General features: G+C 46.6%; 1 protein-coding gene across 1 annotated transcript in view; it reads right to left on the bottom strand.

Moving 5' to 3' along the window:
* The window catches only part of LOC135901420 (protein DEK-like), a 133,206-nt gene that overhangs the window by 36,719 nt on the left and 78,105 nt on the right, over positions 1-18,382 (bottom strand). The window contains exon 7 of the mRNA XM_070539836.1: positions 12,497-12,576. Coding sequence (XP_070395937.1) covers positions 12,497-12,576 — 80 coding nt within the window. The remainder of the gene's footprint in view (positions 1-12,496; positions 12,577-18,382) is intronic.

The following is an 18,382-nucleotide window of genomic DNA, read 5'->3' as shown; positions in this document are numbered from 1 at the left end:
AATTCATGTCTTTTAGTGCCCTTAAGGGCTAAAATCGACACATGTACGTCTGAAAAAGCTCTGAATGGCTGTCAGTGCACTTATTAGGCATATCGGTGCTTCTGCTGTGACAGGTGAGGGCGGGTGCACACATGTAAAATTAAGGAATACATACAGTGTCCCGCGACAATTGCCCCTTCCTACGCTTGTTACGCTTCACCGCGTTACACAACTGTAATGAGGCAAAGCAGACTTTTGGGAAAGAGCATTATGCAATGCGCCGTGCTTTCTGAGCTTCGAAGACAAAATTATTGTTGTCAGCGGAGAAATGAAGAAACGCGGCACCGAACGACAAGAAGCTTAACAGCGAACGTCGAAGCAGCTAGGCCTAGCGTTGCCGCAGTGGTGGCCACGGCTGCCAGCGGATCTGCGTGCGAGAGCACCGGTTCAAGGCGGCGAGGTAATCAAAATAGCAGCGGTGGTGGTTTTCATTAATGCCGTCTCGGACCTGCGATCACGCAAAACGTTTAGAAAATCGGATGGCGAAGAGTTCTTGCGTCTGAAATTTCAGACGTTATGATACATTGACTCTTTGGGGTACGTGGTGGTGCCGCAAAGCCGTCCGAGTTATCGGGAATCCGGAAAGTCGGTCGTTGACTGTACATTGGCAACTCCTCCAGCCGACGACGATTCGTTACGAGTCCTGTCTGTTTCTCGAGCCAGGATTACCGCGACTTTTGACCCTCTAAAAAAATTACAGCTAATTTTCCCTGATAGAAGCACAAATTCCCTGAGTTTTCCCTGAGTTTTTCCAGATTACTCAAAATCCCTGAGAACTCCCGGTTTTCCCGGTTGGTAGACACCCTGTAAAGACCCTCATCATGAGCTCTGCCCTCCAGGACCCATAAGCTGGTGCAGACACCGGGCTGCAGAAGCTGAAGGAAAAGCTCCACCAGAACACAAGTACAAATTGGAAACACGTTTCAGCTGCGTTGCTGCCTGCGTATCAACGCCTCTTGGATCCTCAGCTACTCAGCCATTGCCAAGGCAAGAAGACTCAGAATGAAGCCAAGAGTCTCCACTCTGTCATTTGGTCAATTCTACCAAAAGAGCAAAATGCTTCATTGATCGCAGCGGAGACGGCTGTCAATGAGGCAGTCTGCAAGTACAACGCCGGAACGCTTCGTGCATGCAAAGTTTTGTGCCTCACTTGGCTTGAAGCCAGGAAAGCATTCCCTTCAAAGAGCTGCAGAAAAGGATGCCCTATGAAAAAAAAAAAGGCATCTAAAAAACATCAGATGAAAGGCCACATGCCCAATAAGCCCCGCTGTGCTAAGGACACCAAGGAATACAATCCTGGTGCATTTTAGAAGAGTGGAGGCAAGGCAAAACTTTGAAGGCCTTTTTCTGGAAACTGTTTTTGCCTTTCTGCTCAGTTTGCGGAGCTGATTCCTTGGTTACCGTTTGGCCTATTCTGACTGTTTTTTTTTTCTTGTTCCTTGGGCTACAGTGCAGGTTGTGACATTCTAGCTTTTAGGCCTGGAAGTTTTATAAATTTATGATGTGGCTATTCGTTCACCCTGAAAATGTGCTTGATACGAAGGTAACACAAAAAGCTACTCCAAAATATTTGTGCTGGAAAAAAAAAAAGCAAGAATTCCACGACCTTCAACGTGCATTTCGCTATGCAGTCAGTACATAACAAGCCTTCTATCACGTTTTTTAAGTTCCCCAGGCTCTTCACAAAGTTCAAGGTTGAAACATTCTGCTGAATCAAATTTAATAAAATGTTCTCAAGGTATCACTCTGAAACTTTTATGGAAACATCAGGGAGACATTCTAAACATTTGAGCGAATTTTCATCAAAATCCATGAAGAAATAAGGAAGTTGATTTTCAAAGCGACGTCCCCCCTTAAGCCGGCTGCAGAGGAGGCTGCCAACAACATCTTTATGGATGCTGTAGCTGCTGTGAAGAAGGTGTACAGCGAGATGGAGGTTGGGCCCACTAAAATTGGGACCATTGTTTATGATAGCCCTTGGCTGACGCATGGTCATGGCCCCACATTGGGGTTGGATGCATAACAGAATTCCACACAGGGCTTGTGCTGGACAGTGTTGTTCTGTCAAACTCCTGTCTTGGGTATAGCCTGGGCCCAGCCGAGAGTGACCCTACATACTTTCCGTGCTGGCAGCTTCATCGACGTTAAAAAAAAAAAAAAAAAAAACCACCCACACACACTGAAGTTGGCTCTGGGCAAATGAAAGTGGAAGCCGCATTGCAGCTTTTTGGCTGGTCAATGGCCAAGAATGACCTGCAATATATTGCAGTCGTCTCTGATGGAGATGGCCATGTTTTTCAGGTTGCGAGAAGAGCAGCCATATGGGTTTATAGCAGTCACAAAAGAAGACTGTGTAAACTATGTGAAAAATGGCTGTGGCTTAGCTAAGGTTAAGCCCAGGATGCGAAGCATACTAGCCTTTATTTTAGTTGTTGAACCACTGTTTAGCCTGGTGAACTGCTGTTGCTTGGCTATATTTGGTTCGGCTAGACGAAGAAACAACTCATGCAGGCGAGCGCACGAGCTGAGACCCGGCTATGTAGCTACGCGGCCGCAAGCGAGCGCACGAGTTGAGCCGCCGCTTTTGCAGCTGTTATGACGTTATATGGTAGCTACGCAGCCGCGCGCGGCGCAGCAAGGAAGAGCGTGGTTGTGCGGCTAGTATGCTTCGCATAAAAAAGAATGGGCACTGGCCTTTGCTCCACTATGAGCAAGGCCAAGAAAGGGGAAACCACTGGGTGGCAAAGGTGGGCTCACACAACAGTTGATAAAAAAAGCTCACAGACTACTATGGCCTGGCTATCAGTAAGAACACTAACGATGTTGCTGGAATGCAGAAAGCTGTCATGGCCACGTATTATCACGTAACACCTACCGACAGTGACCCTCACCATGAGCTATGCCCCCTCTGGCCCTCTCAGCTGGTGTGAGCAGAGAGCAGCAGAAGCGAAAAAAGAACCACAGCCTGCTCACAAATACAACCTTATGAGCAGAGTTGCCCAAGCCATGCTGCTTTTGTAGCAACGTCTTTCAGAAGTCCACTTGCTGAAGCACTGCAAAGGTGAAAGAACCCGGAATGCAGCTGAGAGCTTGCGCTCAGTTATTTAGTCAACAGTGTCAAAGGAAGAGCATGCCTTATGCTTTGCGGTTGTGGGGTCTGATGGTGTGGGCTTCTCACACCGTACTCTTGGGACAAAGGAACGACAACACAGTAGTGCAAACAATCACAAGGGCATTTATTGCACCTTTCATACATCAATGCCTGCTAGCCGAGTTGCTATCCACAAAACATGCCGATGGGCGCGCGACAAATCTAGAAGTCCGACATACCACGACCGCAAGCGAGCGAATATGTTCGCCCCATGCTGGATCCCAACGCCTGGTCGTTCGCGTGTACGGTCACGCGAATCGTGGCGTGTTCGAAGGCGGCCACGCGAGGCGGTCTCGCAGATGCATCGGTCGCCGCGCGCGCGGAATGTCCGCGCTGTTTGGCGACCCGCCGGGGAAGAAGATTGCTGCACGTGCGGCACGTCCGTCCCGCTGGCTGTCTGGAACCCAAGAGAGCAAGCGCCTTCCTTTCGGCGCCCAAGTAACCTCGCGGCGTTAGCAGCGCAACACTCGCGCCATCTCTCGCACTGCGCTTCAACCACATCAACCGCGCGGGCGTCACGCAGGCCACGCGGCGAAGCGCGAGTACAGGTGACGCGCTATGCGGGAAAAACATCAGGGGAGGCGCGAGGGTCGCGCATCCCCACACGGTACAGACAGCAGTAAACGAGGCAGTGACGAAATATATTTCAGGGAGCCAAAGAGCTTACTCGGAAATGTGTGCTGCCTTGGGTGTACATCCTGGTGCCCTTGCCATACAGAGGGTTCAAGAAAAGGATAAAGAACGCCTGAAGAAGGCGTACAAAGCCCACCAAACAAAGAGGCAAAGATGTAAGATGCCCGACAGCAATGATTCAAAATAATACAGCCCTGGTGCTTTTAAAACATTGCAGCCAGTTTTCTCAATTAGGTTTTTTTAGTCAATCACCTTGTTCGTGGAAAGCGTAGCACCACAATGGCTGGACTGATTTTGGTCCAGTTTCTTTTGCTGTGATCCATTAGCTGTGCTGTACTTAAGACAGTCTTGAAATGTTTCTTTATCTTTCCATTATTTAATTATTTCACGATAACTACATGGCTCCATGCAGTGAAGCACAGTCACGTGCATGTTATGTTGGGCAAAAAATTATTACCGCACTAAAAAAAGTTAAACACTGTCTTGGTGTAGAGTAGACATTTCGGCAAACATGCAAAGTATTCCCAGCTCCCTATCGTGTTTTGTTACTGTGCCAGGCTTTCCACAAGCAAGGAACTGAAATTCTTATAAAACAAATACTCATCAAGATATCTTTATGAAATTTTAGATGTGTCTATTCATGTGTGTGCCAAATTTAAGCCTTTCTGTCAAAAAACAAGAAAGTTAGTTCTGCTCCCCTCCTCCTCCCTTAACTGAAAGGCAACAAGCAAGGAATGCACGAATGCGGAGAAGGCTGCCGTGTTTCTTCACATGGCCAATGAAGAGGCCATCGACATGTTCAACACCTTTCGCCTAACGTCAACACAAGAGGAAGACTAAAATGCCATCGTTCAGAACGTCGCAGACTGCTGCACACCACAGTGCAACAAGACGTTTGAAAGATGCACCTTTCATTCCCAAATCCAGAAAGAGGAACCATTTGACAAATTGCTGCAAGATGTTCAGATAAAAGAAGAGAAATGTAATTTTAGAAGCCTGAGAGACCCGCTAATATGCAATCAGCTTGTGTGTTGAACAAAAGATAGGAATAGTCTTTTGCAAAGGTGATGAGCTTGAAGCAAGTCAGATGCAAGTCTGGGATAAAAAAGAGAAGCAGCGAAAGTGTGTGATGTCGAGAAACGTGTTCTGAGGAGCACGAGAGGCGTGCAGCACAGACGCGTTTGAGCGACGCGTTCTGGAACATCCTGCACGTCAATGCACATTTTGCAACAAACATCAACCACACAGACGATGTCCAGCATGGAAAAAAGCCTGCTAAAGTTACGGAAAGCAAAGTCATTTTACTTTTTGCTGCAAAACCAAAAACATAGTGGAGGTTGACCGTCTTAGTGATGCACCTGAACAAGAAAGAGAGTTCAAGTTATTCACAGTGCGAATCAGCAGCGTTGTGCACGATATAGGACATGAGTAGTTAATTGACGCTCACTGGAACTCGAGCAAATTAATTGCCGCGTTCTGTTTGAAAAACTTGGCCATGCGACGAAGACATGCCTTAACAAGATGCTGCTGACGAGCTACGAAGGAAATTTCACTGAGTACTTTGGGACCGGCTCTTTACCGATTTCGGTTGGTGATAAAAAAGTACAAGCAAATTTTTTATCGTAAAAAAGGGCAAGTAGGCACTGTTGGGACTTTCGACATGTGAGCATCTCGCTGTCCCATATTGCGCTCACGCAATTTCAAGTCAGCAAAATCTGAAGGAACACATTGCAGTGAAATTTGCAGACTTGCTCAAGGGTCTTGGATGCATCAAGGGACATTACTCTATACAGCTGAAGAAAACAGCAAGGCCGGAAGCTGTACCTGCAAGACATATTCCACATGCAAGGCAGGCTGCGCTCCGCATGGAAGCCAAGGGCATCATGATGAATATGGAGGAGCCTGTGGACTGGGCGAGTCCGCTTGTTATTGTTGAAAAGGCAGTGGCATTCACATATGCATGAATCCGTGGCATACAAATGAAAGAGGATATCGAGGGAATGTTGGCTGGCGATACTTATTTCCGCGAACTTGACACCAATAGTGGATTTTACCAGATACCCTTAGACGAACAGTCGTCCAAAATATGTACTTTCAGTACACCGTATGGCTGATACAGGTGCCCGAGACTACCGTTTGGCATGAGTTCAGCATGAGAGATATTTCAAAGGGAAATCAGTCAACCACTGGACAGACTGTCTGGCCTAAGAGTATACATAGACTATGTATTGGTCTGAGGCAATACAAAGGCCGAACATGACCGCCGTTCAAGGGCAGTACTTGTGGCGACAAGCTGGTTTCCCTCAGAACAAAGAAAAGTGCATTTTTGGTGCCCAAGAAGTCAAGTTTCATGGAGACGTACTCACGAGAAAAGGACTTAAGGGGGAACGTGGCCCTCGAAAACCGAAAGATCACGAAAAAGTCAATTTTTTTGAAAAACAATATCTTTTGGTTGCATGTCTCATAAACTACCTTTCCTGTCATTCGGCCTACAAAACGCATGCAAATGCTGAAATTAAGTCAAACTTCGCACGTGTGCCGTTCCCGGCCCATGCGGCCTGCCCGTGCCATCTTGCTGTCGTTTTGACCGTGAATTCTTTGTCTCTGTTTGATGCAGAGCGCTGATTGATGCGGAGCGCGATGTGATGCGGAGCGCTGATTGTCCGGAGCAGTGTATTCAAATCCCACAAGTTAAAGCGCGCCTGCTCCCTTTGATGCCGCGCCCACCGCACTGGTGTCATTGTTGCCTTTTGCTCTGTCTGCCTCAACAGACACCTACTTGCGAGATGCTCATCGCCTTGCGTTATCTTTTAGATTGTTTTCTAGGCTTCTTCTTTTTCGCTAGTTCTTTGCTGCACGCGATGCCGGCAACGAAGCCCAAGACAGTGAAGATGTTTTGTGCGCGAAAGCACGATATGCGACGTGTACAAGCATTGAACGTCCGATGTTCCACAGCGAGTCATAAGCGAGTGTCGACGGCATAGACACTTTCAGCGGCAGAACTGTGCTGTCGGCTGTCACCGTTCGAAAATCCGATACACTGAATGTGCTTGGAGCCGCAAGGGCTAATTATAAGGGCACCAGGAGCTTTCTAATAATTAAAAAAAAAAACCATGTTGAACTTTAACGCCTGTTTTCTCGTAATGGATTTTTTCGCTACTAGCGGTGCTGGGAAAAGCAATATCTCAAGATCTGGTCATCAGATTCGTGTGCCGTTTTTTTTTATTCTGTTCCTGAATAACTTTGCCAGGGGGTAACAAGCTTTTTTTTTTTTTTTGAAAGCTGGTGAAGTCAATTTATAATAAGCAATTATTTTTTGATGAATGCGATCATTACTGGCTAAAAAAAAATTCAAATTCAATTTTTCGGAGTGTAATTAAAAAAAAAGGGCTTTGTAGGCCTTTGTGATTATTTAACAAGGGATCATCACACCTTCCTACGATGTCCTGGCATTTCTCCAGGCTCTTCCTAAGGCATATACATGAACCACCTAGTTAGACCTCAATAAATCGGGAACTAATTCACGAAACTTTGCAGTTTTTCATAGTTCGGTGGTGTGAACTAACCCTGAAAGTTTCGTCCGGATATCTTAAAAAGTAAAAAAGATCGGTTTCCAGGGTAGCCTCACACTTTAAGGGGGGAAAAGTGGGTCCTCAAAATATTTTTTTCTGATTTTTGGGTGAATCTTTAATAAACTCCACTGTCTGGGGTAATTTTTCGTGCTGATTTCAGATCTGTAATTAGATTTTTGATAGCTGTAGCAGTTCAAAAAATATTGAGGTCTGAAGTGAAATTAATTTCAAACTCGTTACGGTGCTTTTTGATGATTCTGTCTTGCTAAACCAAAAACTAAATGCATGACACCATTGCTAAAGACCTACTGTAGGGGGTGATGCTATTTTTGTTCATTTGGAAGAATTTTGCAGACAAGAAAACAATCTTGCATTTATTATGAACATATTTTTCTAATTAGCAGCGATTACTATACCTGAATGTAATTTTCATGACGGTATAAGAGTAATAAAAATAGCATCACCCCCAGATCATTTCAATACGACTAAAATGATACCACCCTTGTCATTTTTGGCCAAAGACAACCCAGAAAAAACACCCGTAAGGCGGAGTACAGTGTGCAAAAACATCGAACTGAAATAAACGCATTTGAAACTTCCAACAAATGTAGCTTTTGCTGAAGTGAATGTACAGCAATACAAATGGCACCATTTTGAAGTTCTATGTTTTGTAAGAATGGCCATACTAAATGTGTGACTGCACACTCTTAAAATAGTAGCACACTGGCCACTGAACTAGCACATGAAAAATTATTAGCCACCATGCTCTACAAAGAGCATAGTGCCTGGGTTTCAAACCGAAGTGTAGAACTCTGTGGGCATGAATATAGTTCCAGTTACATGCAGACTGTCTGATAGCAGTCTCCATTACAATCAGTGAGGCATTTTTTTCATTTGGTAGAATTGACTATGTTACTGAATGAAGGCTCTGAGTGTAAGTTGCCTTCCAAGTCATCTTCACCTGACAGTGGCTGTGGAACTTAGGATCAGAGAGCTAGTGATAGATATGCAGCTGCTAGGTGCCTTCCAGAACTTTACTTATGTATGATGCCTCTATCACTTCTGCAACCAGGTGTGTGCCAGCCCAAGGGGCCTAGTGAACAGAGCTCATGATGAGGTTCTTTTTATGAAGGGGTGGTATGATAGATATTGTTACGAGCTATCGTGAGAATATGGTAATAGAGCGAACGTGCAATGTGCTTGGTTGCGAGTCCGAACTGCCGATGTGCAAAATGCATAGCCGCAGATACAAGGAGCCGATGCGCGATGTGCTTAGTCGCGTAGTTCAAGGTGCTCGAGGAGTTGACCCTCGATGCGCTTATTCGCGCAGTCGGAGGCACCGATGCACAAAATGATTAGGTGACCGTTCGAGAAGTTCGCGCGCGATGTGCATGATCGCCAAGTTGGAGACTCCCTATGCGCAAAATGTTTAGCCCATGTCTGAGGATTAAGTGCGCAATACGAAATTGTCACGAATTCGAAACACCGAGTGCTGAAAGGCTTAGCCGCATGTCCGAGGATTCCGCGCGTGAATCTTGGTTGTGAAGTCCGCGTCGCCGATGCTCGGAATGCTTAGCCGCGAGTCTGAAATGTCCACAAGTGCAGGGATCGGCCACGCTACTGCGATGTCCGCGTAGCGCCCGTTTTGACATGTCGAGATTACAGTGAGTGGAGACATAACTCGCGAGGTGCAAAGAGCCGAGCAGACGACGCGAACGGCGGACCAATGGCGAACCGGCCTGCCCGCGCCATCTTGGTGTCGTTTTGAGCGTGGATTCTTTGTCTCTATTTTGCCGCCTTGCAAAATGGCACCATTGGCGCCGTTGAGGCGCTATTGGCGTTTTCCCGCGATGTGATGCGGAGCGCTGATTGGTCGGAGCAGCGCGTTCAAATCCCGCGGGCTAAAGCGCGCCTGCCATTGGCTGCTGCGCGGCACACGACGGCTGGTCCCTTTGATGCCGTGCCCGCCGCGCTCGCGTCGTTGTTGTCCCTTGCTCCGTCCGCCTCAACATGAGCTTGCGAGCTGCTCATTGCCTTGCAGTATCTTTTAGATTATTTGCTCATCTTTTTTTTTTCGCTAGTTCTTCGCTGCACTTGATGCCGGCAAAGCCCAAGACAGTGCAGATGTTCAGTGCACAGGAGCGCTATATGCGTCTTGTACGAGCATCGAACTTCCGATCTTCCGCAGCGAGTGCTGACTGCGTAGACGCTTTTCAGCGGCGGAACTGTGCTTTTGGCTGTCACCAGTCGAAAATCCGACACACTGAGTGTGCCTGGAGCCGCAAGAGCTAATTAGAAGCTCCGCAGGAGCTTTCTAATAAAAAAACACGTGTTCAACTTTAAGGCCTGTTTTTTCAGAATGGATTTTTTTGCTAGTAATGGTGCTGGGGAAGGCGATATCTCCAGAACCGCTCTTCAGATTTGTATGCTGTTTTTTTTTTAAATTCTGTTGCTGAATTACTTTGCCAGGGGGTAACAGGCTTCTTTTTTTGAAAGCTGGCGCAGTTAATTTATAATAAGCAATTAATTTTTGATGAAGGTGGTCATTACTGGCTGCATCAAATTCAAAGTTGTCTTAAACTTTTTTAGAGGGGAAATTAAAAGAAAGGGCTCTTTAGCCCCCTGGGATATCTATCAAGGGATCATCACAGTGAATTTCAGCTGCCTACAATATTCTGGCATTTATCGACATTTACGATCTACCGGCAACCCTCCAAGCGGGAGGAGGAGGAAACGCGAGTTTGTGGGTGACAGTACCGACGATGCCCTTCGCCCGCCTGATGGGACTATGTTTACGATTGTGGATTTGAGCTGCGTTTTATACGCGCAAATTGTGGAGAGATTGCGTTGGTGTAGAGCTCGCCACGCGTTCACAGTGCTGAACGAATGAAACCCTTTGCTGTGGACATTTTGCCTACGCGTGCCATGCAGGCAACGGGGAACCGACAGACCACATTCAATGACGTTTGTCTCGTTGATGGGCATCAGCCGTAGGGCTCTTCACCCGAAAACGTGCCAGAGCTACGTCAAGACGAAGTTGACGCCAGTTGCCGATCGCGCGGCGCGTAATCGGAGGAGCGAATGCGCGCGGTCGGTTCGCGAACTTTACGCCGAACTGAACGTGGGTCACACTGGGAACATCATCGCGTGCAAGGAAGGGCAAGGGCCTCAAAGGACGTAATGAAAGAGCTATGTCTAAATCCGAGCGAGCAAAGTCGCACCCTCACGGCCGAGGAAGATGGGCGTCAAATGGCAGCATCAGCCAAGAAATGCAAAGCATCAGAAAATTTGCGCCAGTCCCCCGAAAAGCGGCACACAGGGGCTGGGAGTCAGCAGGACTACATGCCTAGTGCCTACTGAGCTGTTACAGCTGTAAATTTGTAAATAAAGTAGGGTTTTGCACGTTTTCTCACTTTGCTCAAAACATGTTTTTGGGTCACTTCACTAGGCTGTCGAAGTGCTATCTCATGATCTAGAACAGCTAGAGCACTAATTCTTTCTTTAGCGGAAAGCCTAATCTACATATTACAAAGTGCTGAGAGCAGAATTTCAAATTTGTGCGTATGTATATTTCCATTTTATGAATTCTCTTTTGGTGTGGTAGCCTTAGTTGACGACAAGGAAAGAAATTTGACCACCTGCAGAATGGCTAATTAAAATTTAATTTGAAAACATTTTGCAGCATTGCAGTTATTACACATTATAGTATCTAGCTATGCAATAATATTCACTTTCTGCTGAGCAGTTTTCTCTCCATTGTCTCCGGAAACAATAGAGTGGCACCACTATCAATCTCCTGAACTAATGAACCTACAAGAAAAATTATTGCATATTTGAAATCAGCACAAAAAACTAAGTAAGCTTGTATATTTTCATCAGATTTGGCCATAAGATGCAGGAAATAATCTCCACAACCCGTGTCCCCCCTTAAATTGATAAAGCAAGCGTCACGCTAGTTTCGGAGCGTATATTGCTGCTCTCATACCGGGAAGTCGTCGCTCAAAGCCGTCGCTCGCGTGGAGTACGCTTGCAGGCGACGAGTGAACGAGACAGCCATCGACTCGCTTGTCGCACGGTCGCTGTCTCGTTCGAGATCACTTGTGAGGGGTTTATGCTTTACTCCCTACATGTACGAGCCGATTGCGAAGAGCAGGCCTCTCCAAGAAACAAAAAATGGTGGTGCAAGCACTGCTTTCCACGCGAACGAAGGCGAAGTGTTAGCATCACTTCGTGTTGGAAATGTTCTTTGGTGAGTATGTTTTTTGCTAAGCTGCATGCAGCATTCCAGTGAGCATGCTTCCGGGCAAACAACTGTAGTGTTATCTTCCTGCATGCCTCCTCGTAGAATGTAAGCGGTGATGCAATCTTCCGCATTTGTGCACTGCCCCAAAGCTGTCGGCAATCTGCACAGACGGTTTAAACGCGGGAAAAGTGTAGCGGCTGTTGTAGCACGTGTAGTATAGAACCTTCATCAGCGCACCATCCGCACGCTACGCGTAACCGGCGAATTCCGTCGGCTATGTGAGATGGTCGGTTTCTCTATGTGTGCGAGAGAAGGGGGGAGGGGGGGCGCAGCGCCCTGGCGTGAGCAGGCTTTCGAACACATGCAAAGTTTGCGCTTGCACTGCGTTATGGTAGCTGCATGCAGGCAGGCTGTTTCACAACACACGTGCGAATAAAAAATTTGTGGCGCTTGGCGATGAAACCTGCGTCAAGGGTGGGAGATAAACATGCACCTTCCGTTCAGCGTGCTAACACGAAGGAGAACCCAAAGCACGCATTGTTGATAAACTCCGGTAGTAATCGTCACGGAAGTGGTTAGAGCACAACACTGTTGTTCTTGAGCGGTTGAAGTTGTTTCACTTCACAGCAGCCTCCCACTTAGCTGAATGTTTCTTGTCTTGCAGGAACTAAAGGAACATCGGAACATGGTCGTGGCAGCTGGTGTTTGTGGTGTTTGTGTTTGTGCATTTTCATATTTGCATGGTGGAAGTGTTACCTCACTGTGAACCTTTAGGTTCGTTACCCTATAACCATGTAAGATATGGTCCTTTAAAGACTGAGCAGCACAAAATGCAGAGAACGGGGCTGAGGAGCACACCTTCTTTTCTGCCTTGGGAGTCCCAGTCTTTCGTTTCTTGGTCTGGCCCTTGCCAGTGGAAGCAGGTGTCGTAGACTTTCCTGCAATACAGTGAAGCAATGATACACCCACTAATTAAATCGGTGCCACAGGTCACTGACTTTTGCTTCACACATTACATATGCACATGCCCGGTGGCTATCGTCTACACGCAAGACATGGAAAACTTGTTACACTTTTTATGAAGAATGTACTCCCATAACTTTTATAATAACCTATGAAATGGCGATCACATGAAGCATATTATTGAAGCATTTTATTGAAGAGACCAAATTGTACGATGATTGCAGTTTATTGCCAACCAAAATGTGTTCCCTGTGGTTACCACCTTAAGGGGGGACACGGCTTTCGCATCGCGAAAAATTGCAAAAGAATAAATTTTTTGAAAATCACATTTTCAGTTTCTAAAACCGTTTTTCTATCCGGTACCCAGATATCATCACTGTAAACCATTTAGAAGTGCTCTAAAAATTTGTTTTATAAGCCAAGGCGGCAAAAAATTTTGCGGAAAGCGTTTTTCCAGCCACGATATCTCCGGAACAGCGCGACCGAGCGCCGCCATCTTGGTCTCCTTGGAAAGCGCATTTTTCCGTCTTCAAATTTGTCGCTTCAGATATCTCCTCCATACAAAAAGCAAATGACTGAAGGGCGTGCCGGAGTATATGATTGGCCATGCTTGCCACGTGACTCTAGTGCGGTTCGCCATTGGTCCGGCGCTCGCATCGTCCCTTTGCAGCTCGCGAATATGGACGCCTCCACTCGCCGTAATCTTGCCATATCTAAACGGGTGCTACGCAGACATCGCAGTATCGTGGCCGATCCCTATGCTTGTGGACGTTTCAGACTCGCGGCTAAGCTTTCTGAGCATTGGCGACGTGGATTTTGCAACCAAGATTCACGCATTGAATCCTCAGACATGCGGCTAAGCCTTTCAGTACTCGCTGTTTCAGGATTCGTGATGGAGCACATCGCACACGCAATCCTCGGACAAGCAGCTAAGCATTTCGCGCCTAGGGAGTCTCCGACTCGGCGATCAAGCACATCAGGCGCGGACTTCACAGACCCTAGCCTAAGCGTTTTGTGACGCGGCACCTGGGCACGAATAAGCGCATCGAGGGTCGACTCCACGAGCCCACGTCTAGGCATATTGTGCGTCGTCACCTCGGACTGCGTGAATAAGCGCATGGAGTGCCGACTCCCAGAGCCCGCGAGTTGGCATTTCGCGCGTCGACACCGAAGACTTAGCGAATAAACTCATCGAGTGTCGACTCCTCAAGCCCACCGCGAGGAATTTCGTGCGTCCAGACGTAAGACTGCGCGAATAAGTGCCCGAGTGTCGACTCCCCGAGCCCCCAATTAGGTATTTCGCGCGTCGGCACCTCGGACTGCGCGAAAAAACGCATCGAGGGTCGACTCCTCGAGGCCACAGCTAGAAATTTCGCGCGTCGGCTCCTTGTATCTGCGGCTAGGCATTTCGCACATCGGCACCTTGCACTCGCAACTAAGCATATTGCATGTTCACTCTACTATCATATTGTCACACTAACTCCTAACAATATCTATCATACTTCCCCTTCGTAAAGAGAACCCCACCACGAACTCTGTTCACTAGGCCCCTTGGCCTGGCACAGACACCTGGCTGCAGAAGTGATTGAGGCATCATACAAAAGTACTATTCTGGAAAGCACCTAGCAGCTGCAAATCTATTACTTATATGCATGCTATATGCATGCATTCATTAGCAAGTTAAAAAATCAGACCAGAAAGCTGTTACACTAAAACATAGTATTTTCGGCTCAACTAAACTTGGAAAATCTAGTATTTCCCACTAGCTGTCCTCGCCAACCTGTACCTAATTTTACCGCATCAAATGACCATAAACTCAGAAGCATGTGGCCGTCGATTTGCTTAGAATACTCATAATCAACTGAATATTTAAAACATAATATTAAATATAAAATATACAAGTTAATTTCCAATAGAATTTGGCAACCCTTCAGTCAACCAAGAGAACAAGCTCGCTTCAGGATGGGATACTCTACAATGGATCATATCCACGTCATCAATCAGGTAATCGAAAAACCTTCAGGGTACAATGAGTCTCTCTATAGGGCTTTCACAGATCATGAAAAGGCATTTGATTCAGTAGGGATACCAGCAATCATAGAGGAATTACGTAATCAAGGACTACAGGAGGCATATGTAAGTATCTTCGAAAATATCTTCAAACTTGCGCAGCTACCTTGATTCTCCGTAAGTAGAAAGATACCTATAAAGAAGGGGGTCAGGCAGAAAGACAACTCTCCAATGGTATCTACTGCATGCTTGAAAGAAGTATTTAAGCTGTTAAATTGCAAAGGCTAAGGAGTGACAACCAACAGCCAATACTTCAGCAAATTTGGTTTGCAAATGACATTGTCCTATTCAGCAATGCTGGGGACGAGTTACAACAAACGACTGAGGATTTTAAGAGAGAATGCAATACTGGGTTTGCAGATTAATATGCAGACGACAAAGATAATGTTCAATAGCCTGGCAAGAGAATGAGAGTTCAGGATAGTCTGTTAGTCTCTAGAATCTGTGAAGGAGTACGTTTATCTAGGTCAATCGCTCACAGGGGTCCTTGATCACAAGAAGAAAACTTGCAGAAGAATAAAAATGGGTTGGGATGCATTCGGCAGACATTGCCAGATCTTGACTTGGGGCTTACCAGTATTATTGAAAAGAAAGGTGTATAATCACTGCCTTACACTGATACTACCATATGGGGCAGAAACTTGGACGTTGAAAAAGCTCGAAAACAAGTTAAGGGGGGTCACTGCTATATAAATAATCTTTATTTTCCCTTATATACTAATCAAACTCGTCAGTCTTATTGATATTTATACACTGATTTCAAATATGTACTTAGTTTTGGTGTAGCTCAATTAGTTCTTAAGGTAATAAACATTTATTTCCCTTTGCTTGCGGCCTTAATTAAAAATAAATGGCACAATAAAAATTACTTGCGAGGCATGGTTAGATAGCATAAGGAATAAGGATTGAAGTATAGCAAACACATTTTTGATGTGACCATTAACAGATACTTTACAGCCATTGAATGTAAGCGAACAAAATGTGGCAACCATATGGCACAATATGTAGCCAAATAATTAATTTCTGAAATGAAAGTTAAGAAATCAGCTTGCTATCTTTCATAGAGTACACATTAGACTTCATTGTGGAAAAAGAATTTGAGTTCTAACTGTTCTAGGTGTTGAGATATCGAGGCCTCAATACTGCGTGGAGCCAAAAACTTGCTTTCAGAAAAAATGGAAAAAACAAACTGCACAAAATTTAATGAAAATTAACAAATGTTATGCACATATTTACAGATGTACATTTCTAATAACCACCAGGAATGTAGTCGAATTGCCTGCTGCTGTTTAAATGTCGTCACTTCAGCGCCTCTTGAACACTGTCGCCAAGGAATGACTTACTTCATCACTTCGTCGGCTGCACGAATTGCTACAGGGGCAATTTTTTTTCACGTAGTTCTGCCACGTCTTGTTGCGGAGACCGCGGTTGGAAATGTTCATCACCGAAAAAATATCATTAGGTGCTGTCTGCTGGTTCCCAGTGCACTACATAGCACGCGCTGCCAACATATTTACAATGAACTCTGATCGCCGCTTACGCGCAACGAGCTCTACGTGAACGCGATGTCTCCGCAGTTGGAACATGAGAGTGTAAGTTTCACAGCGATGCCGTATTCTCGCTCACGTTACAATCAACGACTGAATTTTTTGGACACCCAAATTTTCGGACATGGCTGATATTTTGGACGTCTTCGCGGCACCGCCACGAGCCCCATAGAATAAATGTATAAGGACATCTGAAGTTTCTGACGCTCGAACCCCCCCGCCGTCCAATTTTCCGGACTTTTTCAAGCAACGGAAGGTCCTTTGGCTCCTCACGCAGTGCCCGTGCGCAGGAAATCGACTTGCAGCCGAAGCATATCACAGCTTTGAACCATAACTAGCCAAATCTAGCCGTCACACATCAATTTGGTCTGGCCACGCTGGCTCTGTTCATGCCGCACTTCCGTTTCCGGCGGAGTTTTCGGTGCAGCGCCATTTCATTTGTTCGCGTACGCCATAGAGTTTCTCACTATGGCGTTCGCCACGTTTTGGCTAGCGTGGGAGCGTGGTGTATGGTTGTGCTGTTGTGTCAAGTGTGCTGTGCGACGCTAGGCCTAGGTGCTTCGACGCTCGTCTGCGAACTCCACTGTTCGCTACTTGAGGATTTCGCTTGCCTTCAATGGCCCCCACTCCGTCTTCGTCGTCCTCGCAGATGGCATCGAAGCACGGAAAGCAGTACCGTCAGTTAACGATGGAGAAGAAAGCCGCCAGTATTAGGCAAGTCGTGAGCGGCTCATCGCAGGCTGACGTGAGCAAGGAGTTCGGCATGGAGCAAGGAGTCAGGTTGTGGGGGATTCAGAAAACTCTTATGTTGACGTGAGGAGCCAATGCCTGCACCGCCTACAAGTGCCGAGTTGACGCGAGCACTGTTGACTCTTTCATGGGTGTACAGTGTGTGGGGTTCTCCTCCGTGCTCTTGGGACAAAGGAACGACAACACAGTAGTGCAAACAATCACAAGGGCATTTATTGCACGTTTTTTAGATCAATGCCTCCTAGCCGAGTTGCTATCCACAAAACATGCCGATGGGCGCGCGACAAATCTAGATGTCCGACTCACCGCGACCGGAAGCGAGCGAATATGTTTGCCCCATGCTGGATCCCAACGCCTGGTCGTTCGCGTGTATTGGCCGCGAGATCGACCTATAGGTGGCAGCACCGTCACCCTGTTAGTGTGGATGCGTCGCCCGTGCGGTGTGTGGAAGTGTAGGGAGCTACTGTTTTCATTTCGCGATTCTGTGCTCCGTGCCCGCAGAAAACACTTCGTTTACCATCGTGAGATTTTGTTCGGTTCCGCAATGCAGCACATATTGCACAGAGCCAGGGATAAGCTTTCACTACTATCCCGTTGACGCGGCACGTCGCCGAGAATGGCTCGTCAGGCTTCGGAACGGCAAGGCGCCTTCCAAGTATGCGATGGTGTGCAGTAAGCACTTCGACGATGATGCGTTCAAGCATTTGCCGACGAAAAAGGAGGGCAAGTAGTCCAATATGATATCACGTTTGGGAATCCTAATCGGCAATCTGGACATTAATGTTTGCTGCATGCGTAGTTGCTGTGTGGTTGCTGTGCGTGTGAAGATCGTTGCAGTCCGCGAAAGTTCGTGTCGGCGTGGCCTGGGATGCCAGTAATGAGTTGCCTGTGCTTTTATGTACTTCCGCAAGTAAATTAACCGTGTGTCCACGCATGCAATTTATTTTATAAACTTCATGCGCCGCCTGCGCAGTGAATTCAAGGTTCGCGCTCAGCTGCGAGTCCGTTTAAACGACCGTCACCGAGCGTGAGTAGTTGTCACGTTTTCCGTCGTCTTTCCTCAGCGACGGGAACTGTTCTCTGTGTTCAGAAGTGTAAATACGAGCACCGAAACACGGCAAGTGTGTACGCATGATCTCGTACAGATTAAACAGTGTCGTTTCGCGAGCCAACAGCGGATGGTCCATTAAGCGATGAACGAACATACGCGAGCGAATTTATTGCTACTGCTCATATCGATATATTTTTTTCTCTCTTTTATAGGGGGGCGGAAAAAATTGAAGCCCGATGCACTGCATTCAAGCACCACTGCAAGTTCAAGTGCCTGCGTGCGAAAGTAATTAAAGGGATCTAATGATTATGATACAACATAAATGATACGTTGCATGCTTTATTTGAGCTTCGTGTAAGGGTT

This window comes from Dermacentor albipictus, chromosome 6 (genome assembly GCF_038994185.2).
Source record: "Dermacentor albipictus isolate Rhodes 1998 colony chromosome 6, USDA_Dalb.pri_finalv2, whole genome shotgun sequence".
Lineage (NCBI taxonomy): Eukaryota > Metazoa > Arthropoda > Arachnida > Ixodida > Ixodidae > Dermacentor > Dermacentor albipictus.
Note: the sequence above shows the minus strand (reverse complement) of the source record. Positions and strands in the feature narration are given on the sequence as shown.